Source organism: Loa loa (assembly GCF_000183805.2).
Source record: "Loa loa unplaced genomic scaffold supercont3.340, whole genome shotgun sequence".
Lineage (NCBI taxonomy): Eukaryota > Metazoa > Nematoda > Chromadorea > Rhabditida > Onchocercidae > Loa > Loa loa.
In genome coordinates this window covers 40,509-64,620 of record NW_018108520.1, presented here as the reverse complement: position 1 = coordinate 64,620, position 24,112 = coordinate 40,509, and the positions used below count along the sequence as shown (strand labels likewise).

The 24,112-nt window shown below is 34.3% G+C and overlaps 5 protein-coding genes across 5 annotated transcripts in view; 3 read left to right on the top strand and 2 right to left on the bottom strand.

Annotated features, from left to right (window-relative positions):
* The window catches only part of LOAG_18515 (disulfide-isomerase A4), a gene marked incomplete at both ends in the record, with an annotated part of 6,008 nt that extends 3,922 nt beyond the window's left edge, over positions 1–2,086 (top strand). Inside the window, one exon of the mRNA XM_020451175.1 lies at positions 1,921–2,086. Coding sequence (XP_020305068.1) covers positions 1,921–2,086 — 166 coding nt within the window. The remainder of the gene's footprint in view (positions 1–1,920) is intronic.
* LOAG_18514 (type III restriction enzyme) lies at positions 293–17,206 on the top strand (the record flags this gene model as incomplete). Its single annotated transcript, XM_020451174.1, has 22 exons — positions 293–333; positions 5,622–5,908; positions 7,221–7,358; positions 7,523–7,653; positions 7,868–7,977; positions 8,053–8,284; positions 8,943–9,138; positions 9,642–9,807; positions 9,938–10,019; positions 10,485–10,688; positions 11,180–11,313; positions 11,801–12,017; positions 12,444–12,533; positions 12,726–12,916; positions 13,444–13,579; positions 13,827–14,039; positions 14,610–14,762; positions 15,521–15,742; positions 15,864–15,959; positions 16,075–16,278; positions 16,435–16,680; positions 17,120–17,206. Exons 2-22 carry the CDS (start codon positions 5,740–5,742, stop codon positions 17,204–17,206), a joined length of 3,417 nt encoding a protein of 1,138 aa, XP_020305067.1. The 5' UTR covers positions 293–333; positions 5,622–5,739.
* On the bottom strand, positions 2,301–2,944 carry LOAG_04450 (hypothetical protein; the record flags this gene model as incomplete). The annotated part of the gene is made up of 1 exon (XM_003139987.1): positions 2,301–2,944. Exon 1 carries the CDS (start codon positions 2,475–2,477, stop codon positions 2,301–2,303), a length of 177 nt encoding a protein of 58 aa, XP_003140035.1. The 5' UTR covers positions 2,478–2,944.
* Positions 2,983–4,191, bottom strand: LOAG_04449 (hypothetical protein; the record flags this gene model as incomplete). Its single annotated transcript, XM_003139986.1, has 2 exons — positions 2,983–3,168; positions 4,069–4,191. The coding sequence occupies 2 exons, from the start codon at positions 4,189–4,191 to the stop codon at positions 2,983–2,985; spliced, it is 309 nt and encodes a 102-aa protein (XP_003140034.1).
* An 18-nt stretch (positions 17,207–17,224) lies between the features above and the next one.
* Positions 17,225–22,955, top strand: LOAG_18513 (hypothetical protein; the record flags this gene model as incomplete). Its single annotated transcript, XM_020451173.1, has 11 exons — positions 17,225–17,280; positions 17,428–17,593; positions 17,811–18,083; positions 18,410–18,580; positions 18,879–18,983; positions 19,151–19,252; positions 19,832–19,971; positions 20,829–20,961; positions 21,156–21,469; positions 22,001–22,269; positions 22,570–22,955. 11 exons carry the CDS (start codon positions 17,225–17,227, stop codon positions 22,953–22,955), a joined length of 2,115 nt encoding a protein of 704 aa, XP_020305066.1.
* Between the last annotated feature and the right edge of the window lie 1,157 nt (positions 22,956–24,112).

Below are 24,112 nucleotides of genomic sequence, written 5' to 3'. Positions count from 1 at the left end.
CTCAAACACTACTTTCTGTCACTTTTTATTCACAAAGTTACCCCATACAATGAAACTTAAGAAAGCAATTGGTCGCTGTTCATCGTTTCTGTCTTGGATGGCCTTCTAACTTCAGGTATTTTTAGGTCATTGTTGCTAAAACATTTCAAGAAATGGTTACTGATGTGGAAAAGGATGCTTGATTGAATTCTATGCTCCATGGTGTGGACACTGCAAGGCACTCGCACCTAAATATGATGAATTAGGCAAAAAATTATCTGGCGAATCAGGTGTTGTTATTGCAAAAATGGATGCAACGGCGAATGATGTACCACCACCATTCCAAGTGCAAGGGTGAGCTTCAACCACGTTTTTTTTTTTCGCCATATCCTTTTTATTGATTCGAAAAGTTATGGGAGTATAGAGTATGGATCGTTATATCCTAGATATTTGATGGTAATTGTGTAGATATATGCCGATATAATGACGTCTTATGATCTCGATAGCGATTCATCAGTCGTTCATCTTCTTTATCAACTTATTGATTTGAATCTTCGGTGCGTCTGGCTTAGCCAACAAATAATAGCGTCTTTTCGACATATTTAAGATTGCTAGTAGTTTATTTACTATCTTTCAACATTACGTAATCGTTTCCAGTAATTAGGTTGTATTTTGTTGTGCAACATATGACATATACTCCTTTCTTACACCGCAGAAAATTAAATTTATAAGTACGCGTAATGTGTTTCATCCATTGGAATGAAATTAACTGGCATATAGAATTCAGCTAGCCCTTATCCGCAATGGAAAGCTTTTTCTTTCGGATAAAAGTGCTTAAATTCTTCTACCTCACTGAACGAACTTCACTGTTTTGTCAAATAAAGTACGTCGTAGTGTCATACCACAGTCGCTTTCCGTCACGTGCGTTACTATGATTTAATTGACATCAGCAACAAATATGCTCTTCACAAAAGTGATTCAACTATACCAGTAGGTTACAGTTAATTGTCATCCGATTGTCATTCATACCTCGACTTGTTTTTCAATTCATCATTAAATCTCCAAAATCTCCCTTTATATCATCATGATTAATGTTCTTCATGATTTGCGTTCTGCATTACCAAATAAACCAATAGTGACTTTTGACTGTTCAGCTTCCTGAATTACCTCCTGCAAACTTAAAATTTGGAACTCGTGTAAGGTATAGGTCCTGAAGTTTAAGCGAATTTTCTATCTCATTTTTATCAACGCGGGTTTATCGATTGTCGTCATGTCATTTATTTGTTTAACAGAATTTGACGTATGGTTATTGGCACTGCTTTAGGCGATGAAAAAATCATTTATTGAGTTTCATTAATATTTAAAAATATGATTGGGACTATCCTTTTTTTATAAAGTTTTCTAATTATTTTCGCTCCACTGATAAGTTTGACTCAATCCAGATATCAAGTTTTTTCGGCAAAAAGTTCTTGGGTTCCTCACTTTTTTGCATAAAGCAACTGTAAAGAATGATCCAAAGTTCATGGTATTAGAAATACCAGCCTTATCTGTTTTCACATTAGATATACCCTAAAAGCTACCGCAAAGCTTTATTCATAAATAATTCACACTGGTTGCAATCTGAGTTATTCTAACTGTGGAAATAACGGTGCACGTCTGCATGGTTTTCGTCAAACGACTATTAAGAATTCTCACTTTAAGGTTTAACTCATGTCGATCTTTGTGTCTGCCCACGTTAGGTGTTAGCTATAGTAAACAACTCTTATATTTGTTTTGAATCGCTGATATTTGTGACATCTCTCACTCACTTAACAGATCCCTCACTTTCCAGCTCTTTCCATGGATGACCTGCGCGGTGCGCGGTATTTGATAAAGCTTTGGTCGGATCTTGCTATGCTGGGACATCTGAAACCTTTTCTTGTTTTATCATTTCCATTATAGGTTTCCAACCCTTTACTGGATACCGAAGAATAGAAAGGACAAGCCGGAACCATACTCTGGCGGTCGGGAAGTGGATGATTTTATCAAATACATTGCAAAGCATGCAACGGAAGAACTGAAAGGATACAAGAGAGACGGGAAACCGAAGAAGAAGGAAGAATTGTAAAGGGTCGGGATCATTTTTAAAACTGAAGTAGAAATGAAGAGCGTTGGATTTTAAGTTCGCTTGTTGCAGACTTATGACAGTAGCCGGATTCATCCGTCCATTGTCGGTTAATGTTAATCAATTGTTGCTTATTTAATTTATTGAGTATTTACATATATATTATATATGTATTTAATTTCAGACCCTGTGTAGACTAAAATTCTGGAATAAGGTGCTACTTGAGTATTCTCATGCCACTCACCTGAAGTCGAATTGAAAATTCAGATGCATGAATATATTCAAATTTCGGAATCCTTTTTGTGGTTTGGTAAATTTTGCTTGTTTGATTGGCGTAGGTTAGATCCAAGAAGGCAAATGTTGTAGTTCCGCTTTTCTTTTTGTTTTGTTCCATTTTTGATGGTGGAACTGTCTTTTCAATCTTCCAAATTCGGCAGCTGATAGTTGCATTTCAGTAATATTCTTTTGTTTCCCGCTGTTGTTTTTTTTTTAGTTTTCAACATTCATCATCTATTAACCACGAAGTATCAGTAAATTATAAGTGATAAATAGGCGATGAACTCTCGTTTTGTGTGAAATCCGAACAACCTCAGTTACTTACTACTAGATAGATACGTAAATCATTCCATGAAGCTGTGATGTGAATTTTTGCATATGTTTTCTTTTGGTTCACTTTGAAAATTTCAGATTTTAAAGTGGTCATTTTCCTGTGCCTTAGGTTGTATCATCAGTTATTTCGGATGTTTGTTGCGTTAGCTTAGATTTCTTTTTTAATCCTATATTATCGTTGTTATTGTCGTATCCTTTCTCTACTTTGCCTTTGTTTTAAATTTTAAATAAATTTTTTAAAAGTTACAAAAATGATTGCATTTTTGCGCATTAAATGATCCAGGAGAAAGTCAAGAGGGTTGAGAAAGTTCCCAAGGTAACTTGTGGAAGAGGGAAAAGAGGAATTTGACAAATTTGAAATTCCGCTTATTCATTTTGTAGCTGAAAGTGTCCCGTTTGGAATATCTTGCTTCTCCCACTTCAATAACGTTTGGGTTTTGTGTTGCGTTGCGACTCGCGTTCTGCGTCTTTCCTTTCTGCAATGATGGTGATGATGATGATGGTGGTGCCGGCTATGGTGTTCCCGAGGTCAGTGACGAAGTTTACAGGGTTTTGGGACGATTGGAAGTAGTCTTCATGAACCCGAACGTTATGCAGTATTATTTGCTTTGCAAGGATTTTTCCCAATTCTGGAATATTCCCCCCGCTAGATTCCAGGGATCCTTGGTTCTTATTGATGTAGTAATTGTTTATTGATCGCTAATTCAGCACATCGGAAATTTATTTGTGATCAGTATATGTGCGAGTATGTGTGTGTGCGTGTGTGTGCGTGTGTGTGTGTGTGTGCGTATGCCATATCGTTCTGCTGTGATATGGATTGTTTGTTGTTTGAGATTCCTAAATAAGCGAAACAGGTATTTTTATTTTCTTGAAATATCTTAAAAGGTGATGATGTTCGAGAAATTTGGGAGGAATCAATAACGTTTGCATTCGACACATATATTTTTGTTTGGTTGCTTTGTTGCTATAATAAGGATTATCCGTACCTATAGTTTTGCTACCAATTTCGGGATCTCTGCTACTTCAACCACTTTGATATTACTGGTAATCTGGGGACTCTCAATGCTCGTTAACAGATAGGTGGAGAAGAGCCAAATCGGTGTTTTGGATTGTTGTCTTACTGGCTTGCCGATCGTTAGTTCGAGTTAGTCCTTAATGCTCATTCATTTCATTCCTCACCAATTTAGCTCGGCTTCTGGTTCCGGCGGCATTACCCCTTTAACTTCCCGAACTTGGTAGCATTTTTGGAATTTTTCCAAAATTTTTTCCCATTACTCTGATATTTTTCTGTTCGCTGAATTAGAATTAAATCTCAAATAGCTACATTTGCACATGCTAATTATCTCGTCTAATATATCCCGAACACGAAAAGAAACTCTACCCATAGTAGTAGACCTGAATTCCACGGTCGTATTTGATTCCGGCGGATTTTGTGCTGTACGATGGGTGCCACATACTGCAGCGCCATAACTCGGAAAACAGCAATGCCATTTCGGCATTTTCGTATGATAGTGATTGTTTCGATAATGCCAACTCTTTAAGGAGTAATAATTACAGTAGCCGAAAGATTTTCTAAAAGAAGAGACAATCAGTTAAGACGAGATTTATGCTGTCATTTATCTCCCCTTCCCCTCTCTCAAAATAGATGCGAAAGATTTTCAAAAACTAAAAGATATATTTCACTTTCATTAACTAATTTATATGTAACGTATCACATGATTAAGAAGTGAATTATTACTGTAGAGCCACAAAAATTGAGAACCTAAACCTCACCTGATTTAAACACTAACTTCCTAACACTGGTAATGATGACATTTGTGCTCTTATAAGCCGAAGGAGAATGCTGAGAAGATGGGAACATAAGTCTTCTGACATTGATCAGCTTTTGTAAGCATTGAGCAGCATATCTTGTTTTATTGATTGGTCTGAGACGGATACTAACCTGATCACTAAATATCCTGTAAATACATGATCCTTTTTTGGGCCAAATAGACTGAGAAGAAAAGATAAAAAACATATAATTACTGGATTGCATGATTAAACTAATCATTAATTGCATTAATTTTGCTGAAAACAATTCTTAAATTTGAATTAGTTACGCCGCCATAAATTGATTTTAAATTTTACATATGTTTTCTTCAAAATTGATATTAGTTTTTAAACAACATGTTAATTCTTTTTTTTTCAAAATATTGCAAATCAGAAATCGAATATATACTATGATTTTACCTCTTATGGCTTTCTTGAAACAATAATTTTAAGTTTCAAAATTTCTAAATTACTTTTATGGGTTTCCTTTTTGATTTTTCGAATCATCTATAAGAAATAAAGTAAGTGTTCATGAAAATTTCTGCAAAAACCATGAAGATCCGCTTAGGTTTCTTCCTCTTAAGTCAATTGCAGTTTTTATCAATGAGAAGTCCCCAGTTTTTTTTTCTATTTTGTTCCAAAGCTTTTCTTTACTGACCGGTGATTTGCCTACATTGTTGCCAATCACAGTGTCCCTCTTTTTTCTCGTAGTAATTGAATACAAAATAAACTGTCTTCTTCTTTTAAATCCAACTAGATTAAATTCATTTATTTAAAAACTTATGAGATGAATTTATATGTAATATTATAACTAAGTTAGCTGATTTAAAAACGATGTGAATCTGTTACATCACATTGATAATGTTATCATATCAATTCATCGTTCCTTTTTCTCTCACTGGAAAAGTAGGATGTGATTTGTATAGCCGGGTATTGTGGCCTTTCTACTGGTCACTTAGTTTGGTCTAGCATACAGCCTAATATATTCTTAAAACTATCTGTTAGAGGGATGACCACTACGAAAAAGATTTGTTTTGTGCCGACTTATTAAATTATTTTCATCTAAGTAAACAAGTCCGAAAAGCATTGTAATAAATAATTGTGTAAATTTTGATTTCAGGTCTTTTTATCGATGATTTGAAGCATCAAAGTAGCGGTTTGTCCTGTAATATACTGTTCATCATTTTATTACTGTATACTATATCTGTGTATTATTCCTGTTGTTACTTTGTGAAAAAATGCCATTATCATCATCATCATCATCATCATCATCATCATCATCATCATCATCACCATCATCATCATCATCTGTAAGCTCAGATTCGGAATTCACAGCAGAAAGTAGCGGAAGTGAAAGTATATCAGATCATCAAGGAACTATTACGGTTGATCTAACCGCACGACAAGGTGTGTTTTTCACGGTCTCTTGTTTCGTTTCAGTCTAATAAAAGTAAAGAATTTTGAATGTAATAAATTTTTTTATATTTGAAAATCTTCTACATTAAAGTTTGAATCAATGTAAAAAATATTTTATGTCAAAGTTTGAATTAATGCAAAAAAGTTTTTCGAATTCTCAAATTTTCTTTTTATCGGGACATTCCGTAATGATTCCCTAATATAACTGCAACAGTTTTTCCTCCAAATCTTTTTCCAGTCTGCTTTCAATTTTTCAACTCGTTTTTTCCTTTTTTTTACGTCTGGATTTTAACTCAAGATATTAGGAAGTGATTTTTGGAAGGATTGGAGAAATTTCCCCCAGAAGAAAGAAAAATATATACGAGTTTTTTTTAAGCATTCGATCCGATTGTGTATTAAAGAAAAGTGGGAAATACTAGAAAGCTGTTGATTTTCTTCTGTTTTCAAATCGAAAAATTACAACTTACAGAATTTAAAGAATTTCAATTAGAATTTGAGATTTTTTTTTTAAGTTTCAAAGAATATGGTAAGTTTCTTGTTGTTGAGAAAAATCCGTTTAATTATCGAGGAAAATATTTCTTCCATCACCATCCAACTCATCTTTTTAATCATTGGAGCTTATTCGATCGGTCAACTCAATATGACATGATTTTGTATCTGGCAACGGTGTGAAGTTAACTTTTGAAATGGATGACCCGATTACACATCCGTAAAACGTGTAATCAGATCATCTGTCTGAAAGGAACTAATTGCAAAAGTAAAAAACTTCTTGCAACTTATTTTCTTTCTCCTAATCTATATCTCTGTGCCTCTTCACCTTTCCCTACCCTTCCTCCTTCTCATCCAAAAATCATTAAGATGAAATTTCAATTGATGAAACTTTCCTCTCCAGTCCAATTTTCAAAATCCATGCATTTATTGATTTCGTGATTTTCGCTCAAGAAACAAAATTTTGAAACGAAGATGAAATTTCCGCTAAACATAAGGCTTTCAGCGCGAATTGTTTTGTAGCACATTTAAAAAAGGAAAAATCCTTGCCATTCTGTAGAAAAATATGCAGAAACGTTTTACTTGATGGTAGTGCGAAACTGTTGGCAATTACTACCTTCTTCAAAGGATGTGAGAATGAAAATCTTAGCCAAGAAATCAATAATGCTACTGTTTACTATATTTTGTACTTATATATAAATGATAAAAAATCAGCAGTTTGATGGTTTGCTTTCTGCGAAATAAACTTCTTCGCAATTAACGAAATGAAAAAAACCTAATCTTCTTACCTAATCTATACCTAATCTTCTTTTAGAATCAACAAAAAGCAGTGGAATCAGTAGCATAGGAAAGAAGTTCGAAGAAGGCAACGATGGGGAAATGTCATCAACTGGAAGCTCAAAGAGTGATTCGGATACGAAGGATGGTGAAAGTGATGCTTCCGGTTCGAAAAGTAAGGATTAATGCTGGCAATTGATCTCTATCTAAGTATTTAAAATTATTTAAAAGGAATGATTTTATACTATACCTCACAACTTTTTCTCCTTCAATTCAGTAATTGAAAGGTGGAAATCAATCAGTCCTTATGGAAATTACATATCCTATGCATACTTATAGATAGTGAAAATGGTGATTACTGTGTTAATGAACCGAAAAGTGATTCAGTATTCAGTGCTGAAAGTGGTGATGGAGAGGTTGGTACGGTAAAAAAGAAACGTGGTGTCAGAATTACAGATGAAACACGAAAGGTATGATTGGAAAAAATTTCTGTTCTGTAGGTTAAAAGATTATATCAAAGATTGCCTAATTACTACTTCCTCGTTAAATTCAAGCAATTTTGGCTTGCTAAAAGCAAGGTTGTAGAATGAAATGATGTAATTCAAGATTGGAATAGTTCAAAATGTCGTGACTGAGATGATCATAAATAGTTATTCGTATTATTGACAGTTATATTTTATTAAGTTTCTGGAAGATGAGAATATATTGCGACGATCTTCAAGGCAGCGTAAGGAGACAACTGGTTCAAATACAGAGAAGGGGACAAACGAAACAGTAAAAAAATCCGGTAAAAGGTATGATTTTTACTATTGTAATGTTTGAAACAATTTTCTGGAAGTCATAGTTTAAGGTCTTCTTCACTCTTGCAGGAAATTGCCTAAATCCGAAGAGGATGAAACTAGTGGCGGTGAATCATCGTCGGGAATTACAATGTCACAAAAGGTGCGTCAAAAACCAAGGAAATTGCAAGCAAAGAAGCGGCCTCGGAAACGTGGTATAAGTTCTGATGATGATTCGGGAGGAGTACGTACTACACGTCGGAGCAAAGTTGATGGTGAAAAAAATCGCATCAATTATCGGGATATTAGTTCGGACGAGGAGGTCATATCATACATTAAATATCATACGTTTTTCTTGCAATCAAAAGGTCATCAAAAAGCCTATGACTTTAATAGTTGTAGCAAGTGTATTGCTTAAGTGCCGTCGGCAAATTTAAAGTCCTGTTATCAGGTATATCAACGAAAGAAACAATCACGTAAAACTAAATACTTTTAAAATTAGGGATGATTTAACTTAACAATAATTATGGCAAAGAAATGTTAGAAAAAAACGGCGTTGTATTCTTTCATCATTTCTATATTACGATCATTTGGAACTATTTCTGATACCCCTAACAATTTCAGAATAGGATGTTAGGTTGTTGTAAATTTTCCCTCATTCTAAAATCGTTTGACTTCTTATACCTCTTGTTTATTATAAACAATACACTAGCTTCTATTTGGTTTGTTTTTAACCAAAATCACTCGCCATATCGTGGACGAGTCACAGATATGCATAAACATGCCTGTATCGCGTCTTTTTGCCGTAATATCATAACCAGTTTGAAAATTAGATGATGATGGCATCAAGCATAATTACTTGGAATATTTGATGTATGGATCATTCAGATGTAAGGTATTTACTGATCACCCAGGCATTTTATGCATCGGTATTCGGTCATATTTGCCATTGTTATAGTAGTTTATATCTTAAATTTCAGATCAATTCTGATGATGTGTTAGAATGGGATGAAGGTGATAAAGTAGAAGGTGGTGGTTCAGGAGATCATAATACTTTGGGCAGTGAAACGATCGAAAAGGTATTACGTCATCGAGCAGGATATCCAGGAGCAACCGGAGCACCGACAACATGCTACAATGTAGAGGATAAAGGTGATCCGAATGTTAAACTAGCAGGTACTAATTGTGAAAAAATATTTTTTGCACTGGTAGTAGTAGCGCGAGAAAATGATGAACAGGATTGAAGTTCGATAAACGTTTTAATGCTGATTCATTGATTTTGCTTTTTTAAGGTCGTACTTCATGTAATTGAACTAAACAAAAATTAAGGAAAATTATCAATCAAATTTTGATCAAAATATCAAGGATAATTATTATATGAAATGATTTAGTGCAGAGTCTTAGAAACTTTCCGCAGGAGACTTCCTAAGTTTGAAATATAATTTGAAGATTTCGCAATATATATTGAAGCAGAAAAAAAAAATGAATCAGAGTCTGACATCCAGTAAAACATTGTAAGTCTGCGTTCAGTATTCCTTATCCGTGCATGGCTATGTTAGACATACATATGCCTTATTTTTGACAAACTTCTTCGTTCTAAATGGTGTTAGTGGTAAAAATAAAATCAAAAAAAAAAGAAAAGAACGTGAGCTGTCATATTACAAATGTTATATTTTCAGAAAACGGAGGTGAAATAGAATTGGAACGCCAGTATTTAATCAAATGGTTAGGCTGGTCACATCTTCATAATACATGGGAATCGGAAAATAGCTTAAAGTTATGTAATGCCAAAGGGTTGAAGAAAATCGATAATTATATGAAACGTTTAAGAGATATCGAAGAATGGTTAGTTTCAATAGTTGAAGCGCTCTTGGAATTTGATTTTGAAAGTGAAAATAGATTAGAAGTTGAGATCGAAATTCCGAATTTTTTCATAATTCCGAAGAAACAGTTTTGCATGATTGCGTAATTCCAGGAAACTTACTGCAGATAAAGAATATATCGAATTTTTCGACTGTGAGCAGCAGATGAATGATGAGCTTAATGAACAATATAAGGTAATACATTGGTAATGTATATGTATGTAAGGAGGAGAAGGCAGAAAAAGATGGAGGTTGAAGTGGTTTGATTTTCTTAAGATTTCAGTTCGTATATAAAGAGCACTTTATTTCGATGAGTTTGTGATTAAGATCAGAATGATTCCAAAGATTTTCAATTTATAGTTAGAATTAAAGTCATTCCAGTCATTCATTGGGAATGTCAGATGCTCCTAATTCCAGTGCCAAAAAATAAAGCGAGTACTAGTTGGAACCAATTTTGTAATTCGTTCCATCATCAATGCGTAATCATCTGATGGATAAACGGGAATGGTTGCGTAGTTGGTATCGTTGAGCTTTCTTCCGCGTAACTAAACATATACTAAACATTAATGTTGTCTAGTACATGATTACTCTAGTGAAGAGATAGCGCAGTTCTGGTTCAGTGATTAACACATATTTACCGAAAGGAATGAATTTTTTCAGGTTATTGAACGAGTAATAGCTCATCAGATATCGCGTGGTCAGGGAGAAAGCGAAGGAATGGAATATTTTGTAAAATGGTGTGGCTTACCATATTCTGAATGCACATGGGAAGAGGAACACTTGATCGCACGACAATTTCAAGATAAAATTGATGCATATTATGATCGACGTGATAATGGAAAAATACCGAATAAACATTGTCCGGTTTGTTTTCAAGTTTCTTTTTTTATTTTGTTTTAAAAGTTTTTAAAAGCAGTGTTCGAGAACAAAGTTGCATTTCGATGTAATTTGTCATTGGAATGTATAAAATTTCTCGTAAATTAGGATTTTCCGGCTTCGATACAGAGTATACTTTCTTTTACTTATAATGTGATACTCCCACTTAAGCAATGGAACAAATTGTTTACTTTAAAATGCAATAAGTTTCAATATCTTTCCCTGTATGATAAAGCTGTATGATCTTCCTCACACCGGTCCGTTTTAGCGAAACTGTGGCGTTTTTTAGCGCTTTTATGTACGGCAAGCTTTCTTAAACTTATAGAGGTAGGCTACCGCATCCATATAGAGTAAGCTATTATGCCTTTACGTCTTTTACCGTCCATCGGCATCTCTTTTTTTGTGCTTTTTTCAGTGTGACTTCTCTTCGTCTTGAACTTTTATTTTTAGGCTGATCTGGTTCATCGTTATTTTTTCAGGCTTTAAGGAAGCGCCCAAAATTTGAAAAGCTGAATAATATCCCAAATTTCCTTCAACGGAAGGATGATCCAGAGCATGAACTACGCGATTATCAGCTGGAAGGAGTGAATTGGATGCTACATGCTTGGACAAAGTTGGTTTTAGAATCTTAGCGTGATTGAATTTCAGAACTGTTTGATCAGTAATAGAAAGGGAAGTTATGATTTAATATAATGCACTGCTTTTATTCCAAAAATAATACTCTTAGATAATGTGCTGCCTGCTAAACATACGGTTTTATTTTTGCTAACTTCGTTTATGACGTATAATATGGCGGGACATAAAATTCAAAGACTCACGCATGTGAATAGTATCACCGTAATAGAAACTATCGAATTTATATTATAACAAGTAAGCAAATACAATTCGGCAATGGTTGAAGTGGGTTTCAGCAATGGAAATAGATGTGAGTGAGTAAATGTGGTTTAACTAAATTTGGCGTGATTCGACCAAAAATAGGAAAATAGGACCTGATGCACCATTTTTTGTTGAGAAATGGAAGCGAAGATAGGATTGTCAATCACTTCTAAAACTTGCTTTAATTTCTTGGTTATTCGCAAGGATTTTCAATGTAATTTCAGGGAGAATAGTTGCATACTTGCGGATGAAATGGGTTTGGGTAAAACAATTCAAAGCATTAGTTTTCTTTCGGTACTCTATCATAAATATCAATTGTATGGAACATTTCTGGTTGTAGTACCATTAAGTACAATAGCTTCCTGGCAACGTGAATTCGAAACTTGGGCACCAGATCTTAATGTTGTTACTTATGTTGGTGATATTACGAGCCGTGATCTGGTCATTAATTTTTCTTACGTTATTGTTTATTTTCATATTTTTCGTACTTTTTATTAGCTAACTTGTCGTAACTTAAAATAGTATTTTTAAATCTATCAGTGCTATTACGTAAAACATAAGTAATAAATGTACTGTTTTCGACAAATATGGATATGGATAATTTTATAGCAACTGAATTGCTCAGTGAAATTGATAACTTGATAAATGTATTACATAGTTTTTAGTTTTTAACAACTTCACAATTTGTTATTTTGCTATGTTTAATAGCTTACGAATTCAATGCAGTCACATAGTTTAACATGGATAGAAGTGTAACTTATAATTGCACAAAAGAAAGATTATATAGAAGTGTAAATTATAATAGTAATTTGAATAATTTAGTTCAGTACTCATGTAACGTAGAAGTTTAAAAGAATTACTTTACAGATAAGACAATTCGAATTATACGTGCAGAGCACAAAACGCCTAAAAGTGAATGTCGTCTTAACTACGTACGAAATCCTTCTGAAAGATAAGGTAAGTTTTACACTGTTGATAATAGCAGGAAGTAGTAATAAATCCAAACTATTTGATATAATCTTTTATATAAGTGATGTGAATTTTGCTTATTATGCATTACTGCGACATATTATGAATGGTTACGTTTACGATAATCTACAAAGTAGTGCTTGTAGGGTTCTTATGCAAATAAATTTTGCATATCTTTAGTTCTTTCTTGGATCATTTGAGTGGACTGTATTAACCGTTGATGAAGCGCACCGTTTAAAGAATGATGAATCACTGTTATATCGTTCGTTGTTCGAATTTACAACAAATCATCGATTATTGGTGACCGGAACACCACTTCAAAATTCACTGAAAGAACTCTGGGCCTTGCTGCACTTTATTATGCCTGAAAAGTAAGTGTTCAGAAAATAGGGTTTTCTCGTTTTTGAAAATAAATTTGGGGATCATTTGTTGTATCAATGCTTATTTATGTTTCTGGAATAGTCATCTTGAAGCAACTTGAAATCGGGATGTAATATTAAGCATACAGTGAAACTATTAACATCACCTGTAATAATAAATTTTTGTCACGTGCCACTATAACTTATACATAAAAGAGGTAACTGAGGAAACCACAGGAAACATAGCATTTTAATTCTTTCTGTTAGGTTATCTGTGGGTAGTGAAATATTCTAGTATACAATTTATTTAACCCTCATGAATCACAGTAAATTTAATGTTTTTCTGCTCTCTTGCATTGTTAAAGCTAGCACCTTTGAAATTTAATATCTGAGTTTTTTTCTTTTTTTTCTTTTTTTTTTTTTTAATTGCAAGAAAGAATGTGGAATGGTAGAATTACATTCGAGGATGCCCTCATTAGAAAAAAACGTTGTTTATTTTGATTAGTTCGAATGTCAGCTATTTCATCTTTTTCTTACAGATTTGATAGTTGGCCAGAATTTGAAGCGGAACATCACGACTCGGATCATAAGACAATTGCATCGTTACATCGAAAACTCCAGCCATTTTTGTTAAGACGTGTAAAAAAGGATGTGGAAAAGTCACTACCAGCTAAGGTTTCATTTATCATTATTTTTTGCCTGGAAGAGTTTTGAGGGAATTTCTGAAAGTTGAATTTTAAAATTTCCTAAATTCGATAATCCATTCTATGCTTATCATGGCTTGAAAAATAGAAATAAAAGGACGGCCTTCTAAATAATACATTATACGTCGTATCTGCGAAACAGACCAACATTATCTTCCTGAAATCAATCCTTCCATTGCTGCTTCGATTAGTTTCTCAACAGTTGAACGTGCCTTCAGGTTGAGCAAATTCTACGTGTGGATATGACTGCCCAACAAAAACAGTATTATAAATGGATTTTAACCAAAAATTACAAGGAGCTCTCAAAAGGTGTAAAAGGATCCATTAATGGGTTTGTGAACTTGGTTATGGAACTGAAAAAATGTTGCAATCACTCGTCACTTGTTCGGTCATATGATCAACCCGAGGAAGGTGCGGATGCTCGATTACAGGTTTGTCTTCATGATGGAATTTAAATTTCAACAAATTAGGTGACAAAACCGACAGGAAATTCTTAAATCGTGTGAGTACTATGAAGTGTAGAACAGATATAAACAATAAAAATTACGGATGAATAATCTCCTAATATTGTGCCAATATTACAAATGGATTTGAGCCAAAAATTACAAGGAGCTCTCAAAAGGTATGAAAGAACAGTACGTTTTTCTTATTCCGTCGTTTATCAAAATAAGGATTAGATTTGTCGGCTCCCTTACAGGTCGGTAAACACCCGACCTTAACTTTATTATCGAAGCGAATAATAATCCCTTCTACTTTCCGAGATAATTGATATATCCTACCTCCTATGGATGAACTTCGCAGTTCGTTCATTTTCGATCTCTGAAGTCAATTTAACTTTTTTATGAATTATGTTTATTATAAATAATAGTGGGTAGACAGTTCAGAAATTTCGATTCATACAAAATCAGAGGGATTAACTAAATGTTGTATCGTATTCCAATATCATTCTTTTCGAAGTTCAACTTGATTTTATTTTGAAATTGAAAACACGAACATTTCAGCAACTGTTGAAGTCTTCCGGAAAATTGATTTTATTGGACAAATTGTTATGTCGTTTGCAAGAAACTGGACATCGGGTACTGATTTTTTCACAGATGGTAATGATGCTTGATATCATGCAAGAATATCTTCAGCTTCGGCGTTTTCCTTCACAAGTAAATATTTCGAAATTCATCCATAAATCATTTGCATTATTCAGAACGTGAGCAAAATCATATTAGGGTTTGTGCGATACGAGAAAAGACCAAAGCTTAAGGTGACGTGAAAATATAATGTTGGACATATGTTCTTGAAAGACGGCAAGGTGAAGATTCTGAAAGCTTTAAATAAGCCAAGAAATTATCGAACCGTTTATGGCTGAAATCAAATGGTTGGACAAATTATTTTCAAGTGGGTATAGTAAGCAGTTGATTTAACTTTTAGTAGACATTGATTTACATTTCTTTGAGTGGCATCTGGTATTTGTCTGATCCGGTCCTAATAGGTTGGACGATTTACATATATCGTACTGAATATCCCACTATATCCTATTATATCGTACTGATATTCCATTATATCATACTGAATCGCGTTGAAGTCGTTGAAGATGAGACACCAAAATCAGCTGAAGAAGTCTTTAAATCAGAACTGGGCACGAAGCAGAATATAATTGTTAACAATCGATATTCTGCTACGTTATCAACTTTATTCTAGTAGCTTTTGCAATTTGGGAATAGCTTTTCTAACCGTTGTTGTGAACAGAGCAAAAACGTCCATTATATCATAATGAAATATAGTAAAATATGGCCGACTTACCCCTTAAGCTTAACTGTAACATTTTTCATCAAATCATATCATTTTTATCTCTGATGAATTTAATTATCTGTCAAGTAGCGTAGCTATGCTACTGTTTCCATTTAAATTTAAATTCCAGAGATTGGATGGATCGATGCGTTCAGATCTTCGAAAGGCAGCTTTAGATCATTTCAATGCTCCAAATTCTCCTGATTTTTGCTTTTTGCTTTCAACCCGAGCTGGTGGCCTTGGAATAAATCTGGCCACTGCAGATACGGTGATTATTTTCGATTCAGATTGGAATCCACAAAATGATCTCCAAGCAATGAGTCGTGCACATAGAATTGGCCAGAAAAAACAGGTAATCTGTAATTTCAAGTATTTATTAAAGAAAGACTAATATTTCCTCGGACGGCCAGTTAGCTGTTTAAGGATTTTCCAATTTATGGCAGTTATGAAAATGATTTTCATCACTTGTTAAGGTAAATATATATCGTTTGGTAACAAAGGCATCGGTAGAAGAGGAAATTGTGGAAAGGGCAAAGAGGAAGCTAGTCTTGGATCACCTTATTATTCAGGTGCAGTTTGAATTTTATTTCCATTGCAGTACTTATGATGACATAACCAAAGAATTGAAGGTTTTCAAAGGAATCTAGATTTTCAAATATTGTTTAAAAGCTGGAGAATTTATAGAGGATGGATACAACTGGTCGAACGGTACTTTCGAAAACTAGCGCGACAAATGGCACGATGCCATTTGACAAACAAGATCTGGCAATGATTCTGAAATTTGGTGCCGAAGAGCTTTTTAAAGAAAAAGAAGGTGAAGAGCAAGAACCGGAAGTTGATATTGATAATATTTTGCAAGGTGCGGAAACTCGAGAATGTGATCAACAGGTATTCAGGCGAAAATTCTCTTCTGTCATAGTTTTTACTACACATCGATGAAATGTACCCTAGAGATATCGGTGGACTATATTAATTGATTTGCTTTGGAACTTTAGGGTTTACAAAATTGTGGTTATAAGCGAACAAATTACTCCGGATTTGCAGAATTGTGGCAGTGAACTGTTGAATGCATTCCGTTATGCAGATTTTTCATTTGATGAGAATAAAGATGTACCAACATTGAACGTAGCAACAGCAGCAGCAGTTCATATGGAACTAAATCAGGAAGATTTGGCCGAATCGAAATCATGGGATGAAATTATTCCAGAAGTTCATCGCAAGAAATTTGCTGATGAAGAACGTGAACGAGCCGAAAAAGAGCTTTTCCTCGGACCAAGACAGAGGACAAAGGTGTGTTGTGTTGAATAACTTTTCATTTTTGAATTTTAATGTCCTTATATGGCTTACACAGACTCATGTATTCACCACTCATCAGCGAATGAGTGAAACTAACTGATTTGAAGTTTAGTGCTGTGAGTACTACCGTGCGTAGGAGAGATTTACGTACGGGTCTTGAGATATGTAATGACGTCTTATGGGTGTTGCACCATTTCAAATCAGACCTGACAGCACTTCTTCATTAAGTGATGATTAACCTGAGTGACTTGAGAGACAGAAGCGATTCAATTATTCAATGATGTTTGCTGATAAGATCTGATAATCGGAGAAGTGTTCGGGTGATATGTATATGTGCAATCGCTTCAAGTTGTTGGATTATGAGTACAGATTTATCCTTCATTTTGAATTAAATTTAAATTGGAAAGTAAAATTTGGAATGGATATCCTGCAGATTCCTGAGGTAGCTGCAGAAGCTGGTGATAGTGATGAGGATGAGAAGAAGAAAAAAGGCGAAAACGTGGTCAGGATTCACCATTAAGCGAAGAAGAGGGTTCCGATGAGGATAAACCAAAACGTGCGCGGAAAAAATTGTTTAATTTCTCTGAATCTGAAGTAAGGAAATTCGTGCGAAGCTTCCGGAAATTTGCAGAACCTTTGACAAGGTGAGAATTTTGTTGTAATTCATTCAGCTTAGAAATTTCTGAGGGGAGTTGGCTAGAATCCCTCTTTTAGTGAGATTCGAAATCAATTACATTGCAGATTAGAAGCAATAGCCCAAGATGCAGAACTGGAAGAATTCAGCAAAAGTGAGCTTGAACAGCTTGGTAATGAATTGTTAGCTGGTTGCCAGAAAGCTCAAAGTGAATATGAAGAAAAAATCAAAGAAACGATGAAGAAACCTATGGAAGATGGTAAAAGGAGACAGGTCTGGCCTTCATTATAGACCTTCAAGATCTCTATATGTCTTTTTTCTCTATAAGTTTTATAGAGATCTCTAAGTTTTTTTCGACTCCACACTCAGAGATGAGGGAACAGATGTAAAAAATTTTTGTGAAAGGTATAAGAAATTTCCATGAAATTTTTCAAAATTTTGAATTATTTCTTTAATAATTCATAGAAAATGCAATTTCAATTTTTCTCAGGATCGTGGACCAATTTTTAAATTTGGGAATGTTGATGTCTATGTTCGACCGCTGTTGAAGATGCAGTCAGATCTTATACCACTGCATAATCTTGTCAAGAGTGCCGGTGATATCAGATTGCTACAAATTCCGGGTTATCCGAAGGAACAAAAAGGTTGGGATGTTGAATGGGATATCTCGGATGATTTAGCGCTGCTGAAAGGCATCTATCGATATGGTCTCGGCAGTTGGGAAGAAATCAAAATGGATCCCGATTATGGTTTGGCGGAAAAAGTTCGTATACCTTTTATAGTTTGTGTCGCTTAAAAAAAATATTGGCCGGAAGTTATAGATGGAAAGCTTCAACGCCTGGAATAGTTTGTGAAATGAAAACGTGTATAAGATATCATTATAAGCGTGCGTACATCCAACTGTGTTGTAACTTGGTCAAAAGTTACGTGAAATGACTTTTTTCTAATGAACGAATAAGTTTCAACGACTGATATCTTTGGAATTGCACTGAAAAAAAGCAGCGAATTGTTAAAAGAAGACCTGAACCATAATTAAATATACAGAAACGATTTTTTTTAATGATAAAATCCATCTTTTTTTTGCTTCAGATTTGGTTAAAGGATAAAAGTAAGAAACCACAAAGTAAGCATATTCAAGCACGAGCGGAATATCTTTTGAAATATATTGCTCGTTATACGAAGGCCACAGAAAACATTTCAGCAAGACTGAAACCTCTGAAGAAAAATCACTCATCGGTTTCATCAACTTTAGGAATACCGGTAAATGTAAAATTTTCTTCGTTGAAGAATCATTTGTAACCGATAACTTAATTAGATGATCAAACGATTTATCAATTTATCAAACGGATTTATCAAACGAAGCAACTTGATGATATATCGGTTGAGCTATAGCATATTTTCGCACCATTAACAGGAGGTATCGTAGGGAACTGACGGTAGCTGTGATGCTTTACGAAATGAAAATAGTGCTAAATTTTTTGTGTTTTCGGCATATGCTGATGAGTCTAAATGACCATCCAATTAAGTTATTTTATGTAACAATATAATGCTGATTCAGGATAAACTAAAGGAAAGGAAAACACTCAAAGAAGAAAAGAAAGAAAAGAAGTGTAAGGGAGAACACGGAGAAGAAAAAGATGATGCTGAAAAGAAAGAACCAAAAGTATGAGTGCTTTTGTGTTTTTATGTCTGTACCATAATTGTAACTCCAGTCAAGATGAGATATCGTTATGAATACTAAGGGCCACTAAAAACCATTTGTGTTTTTGTATTGATCTAAACTATTATAGTTTTCATTCTCGAATTTTCCACAGATTTACTACTTTTCAGCTTAAGAAGGAACGAATTGGGATCAGTTTGGATCATTTAACCATTAACAAGTCAAAGTATAAAAAAGATGTTGAGAACAAGAAATCACCGCAGTTTGCAGAGGTAATAATTGTGTGAAATGAACATAATGTTAGCAAGTCGGTTTAGCATTTAATGATGTTTGAGCAGGAGTTAAGGGGTGATACGATGGATCAAGTGGGATAGTCTGTAGAGGCCATTCGGGCAGTATATGAATCCGGTATGTAGTTGCCGTTATCTTAATAACACATTTCATTGAATGACAAGACAGCTTCTGAATCTTGTTAATGATAAACTATTTGACGTGTCAGTACAACCAGATGACGTAGCTGCAACATTTAACTGGTTGAAGGTTCTTTTAGGATATTCGTGTTCTAATTATAGCAATAGCTGTTAGTATTTCGTATCATGTAGCTAGATAGACCTAGCAGTCTTAACATGAAAATTGGCATGACATAATACAAACAAATCAGATGAATGATCAAAGAAATCAAGCAATTTATAAATTCGAAAAATACAAATATTTATAAATTGGTAAACTTGATCAGTTGTTGGTTGTCTATGAAGAATGTTATAGTTATATTCCGTTCGAAAACTTTCCAAAATTGCACTGTAAAGAGAGAGAATGATGATTTTTTGTTTTGTTTTTTTTTTTTTTTTCAGTGTGTCAAAATCATGCGACCCGCTCAGAAGTATATGCGAAAACTAGTACAGTGCGATGACCTAAGCTCAACAGATTCACTGCGACATTTACTCAAGATCGGTGATCATATCAATGAACATCTTGGGAAAATTAGCTTAACGTATGGTTGAATTTAGTTTTCTGTGAAAAATATACATATACATTTTTGTTGTAAGATCTGATATTTTAATATTTTTATTACATTTAAATACTTTTATAATTTTTGGAGACTGCTGCAGTCGAAGTAGTGGAAAAAATGTCTTATATACAGCAGTTATCAAATTTGCCAAGTTTTTTATGAGTTGAACTGACAGCAAGGAAGGTCTTGTCCAATGGAGGTCTGAATTCTCGATTTTTTTGAAAGTATAGCGCAACATAATGATTTTACAAAATAGGCATGATACTGAAGTGCGGGGTCCTCACCTTTTCCACCCAACAAGACATCTAACCCTAGATTGGGTTTTAATCTAAAAACTTCCGGTTAAAAATCTTCTGTAAAGTCGCTCATATATCAGTAAAGAAGACTAAAAGGAAAGGGCAAAAAGAAAGTACGCACATGTACAGGAAAGCATTTTCTTTTTTTCCTTGAAATTCACCTTTTTGAAATTCGATTTTTTCACTTCCTCTTTGTATCATTGAACATTTTTTGGATAATCATCTTGATCAAATTGCTTTCTAAAATTTCAGTCAAATGATGAATCAGCGTGATCAGACTTCACTTTTTATTTTACTTTTTATTTTAGGTCTATATAATTAAAATTCACTTATTAGTAAACTACTACTAATAGAACCGTATTTGAAATCCTAGTCAGTGTAATTAAATTGCTTTTTTAGTTCCTTATTCGTGCGATCAGATTTCATCATTAGGTCATAATTTGTTTGATCTTCATGTTTGCATCCTTCCTGTTAGAATCAAGCTGTTTTTTACAATCCTCATCCTACTAATGTTTACGAATTTTAATTGCTGCTCAGTTGCAGTAAATCACAGCTCGTCGGAAAGTGGCACTCTTATTTATGGATTTTTTTATCGTGTTTTACTCGGCAAGAACCCAGCGATTTACTACAGCGCTATCGTATTGCTGCAAAAGATCGTGCAAATAATAATGAAACTGTATGGTTTCGCACTGCTTGATTCAACAGTTTCGGTTTCTTTAAATATCCTAAAATTTATGTATTTCTTTCAAGCAGTCTAAAATTGTTTTTTTTTCTTAGTTCTTGATCTTTGAAATAATTTCTGGTAGAATTTTGTAGGAATTTATCACTTTCTTAATGCGTAAACCATAAAGAAATATAGGTTTCTTTCAGGAGATTCATCGTAAACACCATCGTCATCATCGTCATCATCACCATCACGACACTAAGAAGAGTCAAGAAGATGACAAGTTAACAACTGGTACAAGTGAAGTTCGGGATATTGGTACCACTGTGGTTGAACGAAAAGATGACAGTATTGTGACCATAGCTGGAGTCGATCCAAGAATTGATAAGAATTCAAAACGTATTCGTTTAAACAACAATGGGTATCCAGGTACGAGGCATCATTCGAGTAAGCCGGAGGTTCAAAAACTACAACATTCCGTAAAACGTGGGACCGTTACCAGCGGAAAAGATGAAAATCGGTAAGGCGATAAAATCTGAAAAATTTTTGATGTGAATTTGTCAACTAAAATACCAGTTTATTTATAAAAATTAGTTTTATGTTAATTGTTAATTCCAAATCTTTTCTGTTTAATTCTTCGACTATAACCTTGATGGTTTGCAGAAGATTTGTAATGTACTATTCCAGTGGGATCTACCGTTTTTTAATCAAAATACCAGCTGTAGATTTTTTTGTGAGAAATTCAATACTTGCAACCACAAATGCATTTAGGATTATGTTTTATTAAAAAAACTGAACTTTTTGCTTTGCTATTCTCAGATGGAGGAAGGTTCCAATTTTTATCTTTGGGTGTTGAGGTCGTTAAGCCTTCTGATGATGCTTTAGAGCAGGAAAGAGGGCAAGTATTGTGTAACTGTTTGGTTTTGTGAGGGAACAAGCTAATTGGAAGTGCTCAGTCTTTATCTCTGACACACCATATACAGTAAATGATAGAAACAAGTTCCCTTGTTCATAGTTTTGATTAGAACTAGTGATTTTACAATAAATTTAGAAAATCAGTTATAATAAATGACGATTCTGACGCTTACAAGCCATCTGTGTCGCAACTGCAACAACCCAATTTATTATATTCGAGCCATAATGAGAATGACAGCCATAAAGATTCATCGTATCGATATCGCGGGGATTACGGTAGTAGTGGCAGTTTCCATCGTACTCATTATAGTCACACAAGTTATCGGGATAGAGCAAGAGGTGGACGACACGAGCATTATCCTCATAGGGAACATCGACGAGAGCACAATTACTATCGGGATAAGGGTATGTTTGAAATTTCGAACGTGTAATTTTTTACTGGGAGGTTTTTTTACTAGCATGTTTTGTGCTCTATACTTTATTGGATTTTTATAGATCAGGGACTTGATTTTTGTCATCGATCTAATCTTCTAAAAATACGTCATTTTAAGAAGTGATATTTTCCTCACGTTAAAGTGCAGTGATCTATAGCGGTACAACAAAGTATAGTAATGTGGATTTGTCAATATTAGTATGATGTGGAATTCTGATTATTACAGTGCCGCAATATATTTATCTAAGTAAAGAATAAACAAATTTTTTCAGGTGATCGAACTTCATATTGGGAACGAAATTACACGGACGCGTATCGTGATCACGGTGATCGTGATTATCGGCAGGAATTCCGCTATGTAGCGGGTCCATCTAGCTCTGCTGCGAATGCGAGCTCGTCACAATGGTCTGGAGCATCAGCTGGCTTCTCATCTCATTCTGCTGCACCACTCCTGAACACTCCGGCATCATCGTCTACTCCATTATGTCAACCGCGTGGACTTTTTGAAATCAAGCCTCTCTCAGCCGTCGTCAGTGAACCCTGTTCATCTCATATGTCGTTTATGCGGCCACCACCGATACCACCACATCTTGATCGTCTTGGAACCAGTAATCCTACTAGTAGTAAAACCGATAGTACAACGGATCCAAGGAGGTAGTGTTAAAACTCACTTCATTTTTGTTTTTTCCCCTTCTTCCTCTCCTTTCAAAATATAACGGGTCAAACAACTATGCAGCATGAATTGTATATTACCTTTAGAAATCATTGCAATAAAAGCTAAAGGTAAATTTTAATTCGTCATGGATTCACATGCACTGTTCTCAAAGAGTGTTACGGAATTGAGAACTACGTTAAGAACTTAGGAAAGAATTTGCTAGAAGTTGGATGTCACGCTTCTCATTCTACTTTACATGAAATTATAAAGATTTTCTGCATTCTGTTTTAAATAATTTTTCTATGCTGTATCTTTCACACTTTTTCAAATAATACTTCGATAAATTGTTTGACAGGAGCGTAACACCCTGAAATATTGTTCAGCTAGAATTGTGTGATAGTTAAACAATTTTGCACCTGGCATCTTTTTTAAAGTTTATGTATTACTTGCTTCTTATTCTGTGCATATTCATAAGTGGTTGTTAGTATGTAATAATAGAAATGAAAATAAATAACCGAGATGGAATTTGAGATATAAGCTATGTTTACACTCTTTTCCATGTATGGAAATGCATAAGCTTCCATGTAAACATATTAAATTATTAGAACAGTAAATACGTCAAAAACCTGAAGATTTGGTATGTCAAGATTTGGGTGATATAGTACCATTATTTTTCGGACCATTATTTTCGGATGACACCTCAATACCAGTTTATGAAACGGTAACTTTGCAACCATGTCGTTTACGGTGGTACAAACTCAATGATTTAAAAATTTGCGTGGCGATAATCTCATGTATGTTTTTTTGTTTTAAATTTTTTCTTCCACACCTTCGTGCCCGTAACAAACTATTCATGTACTATTTCTGCATATTTTTGATTCTTTATCATCCATTTATATTATTTCTCCCTCTTTGTATTATTTCTGGCTAGTTATTTCATCTAATTTGTATTAAATAATATATAATGGATTTGTATCTGATCATATCTCTCCAAAATTGATCCATGATTGCCATACAAAATAACCGGGAAATATGTATGGTCCTAATTATTTCTGTGATCATTCATTCGACCACAAATTCTCATAAGACACATCAAGTGTGATGACCAGTGAATAATTATGACAACCAAGAATCCTTGTGAATAATTAATGCAAAGTAAC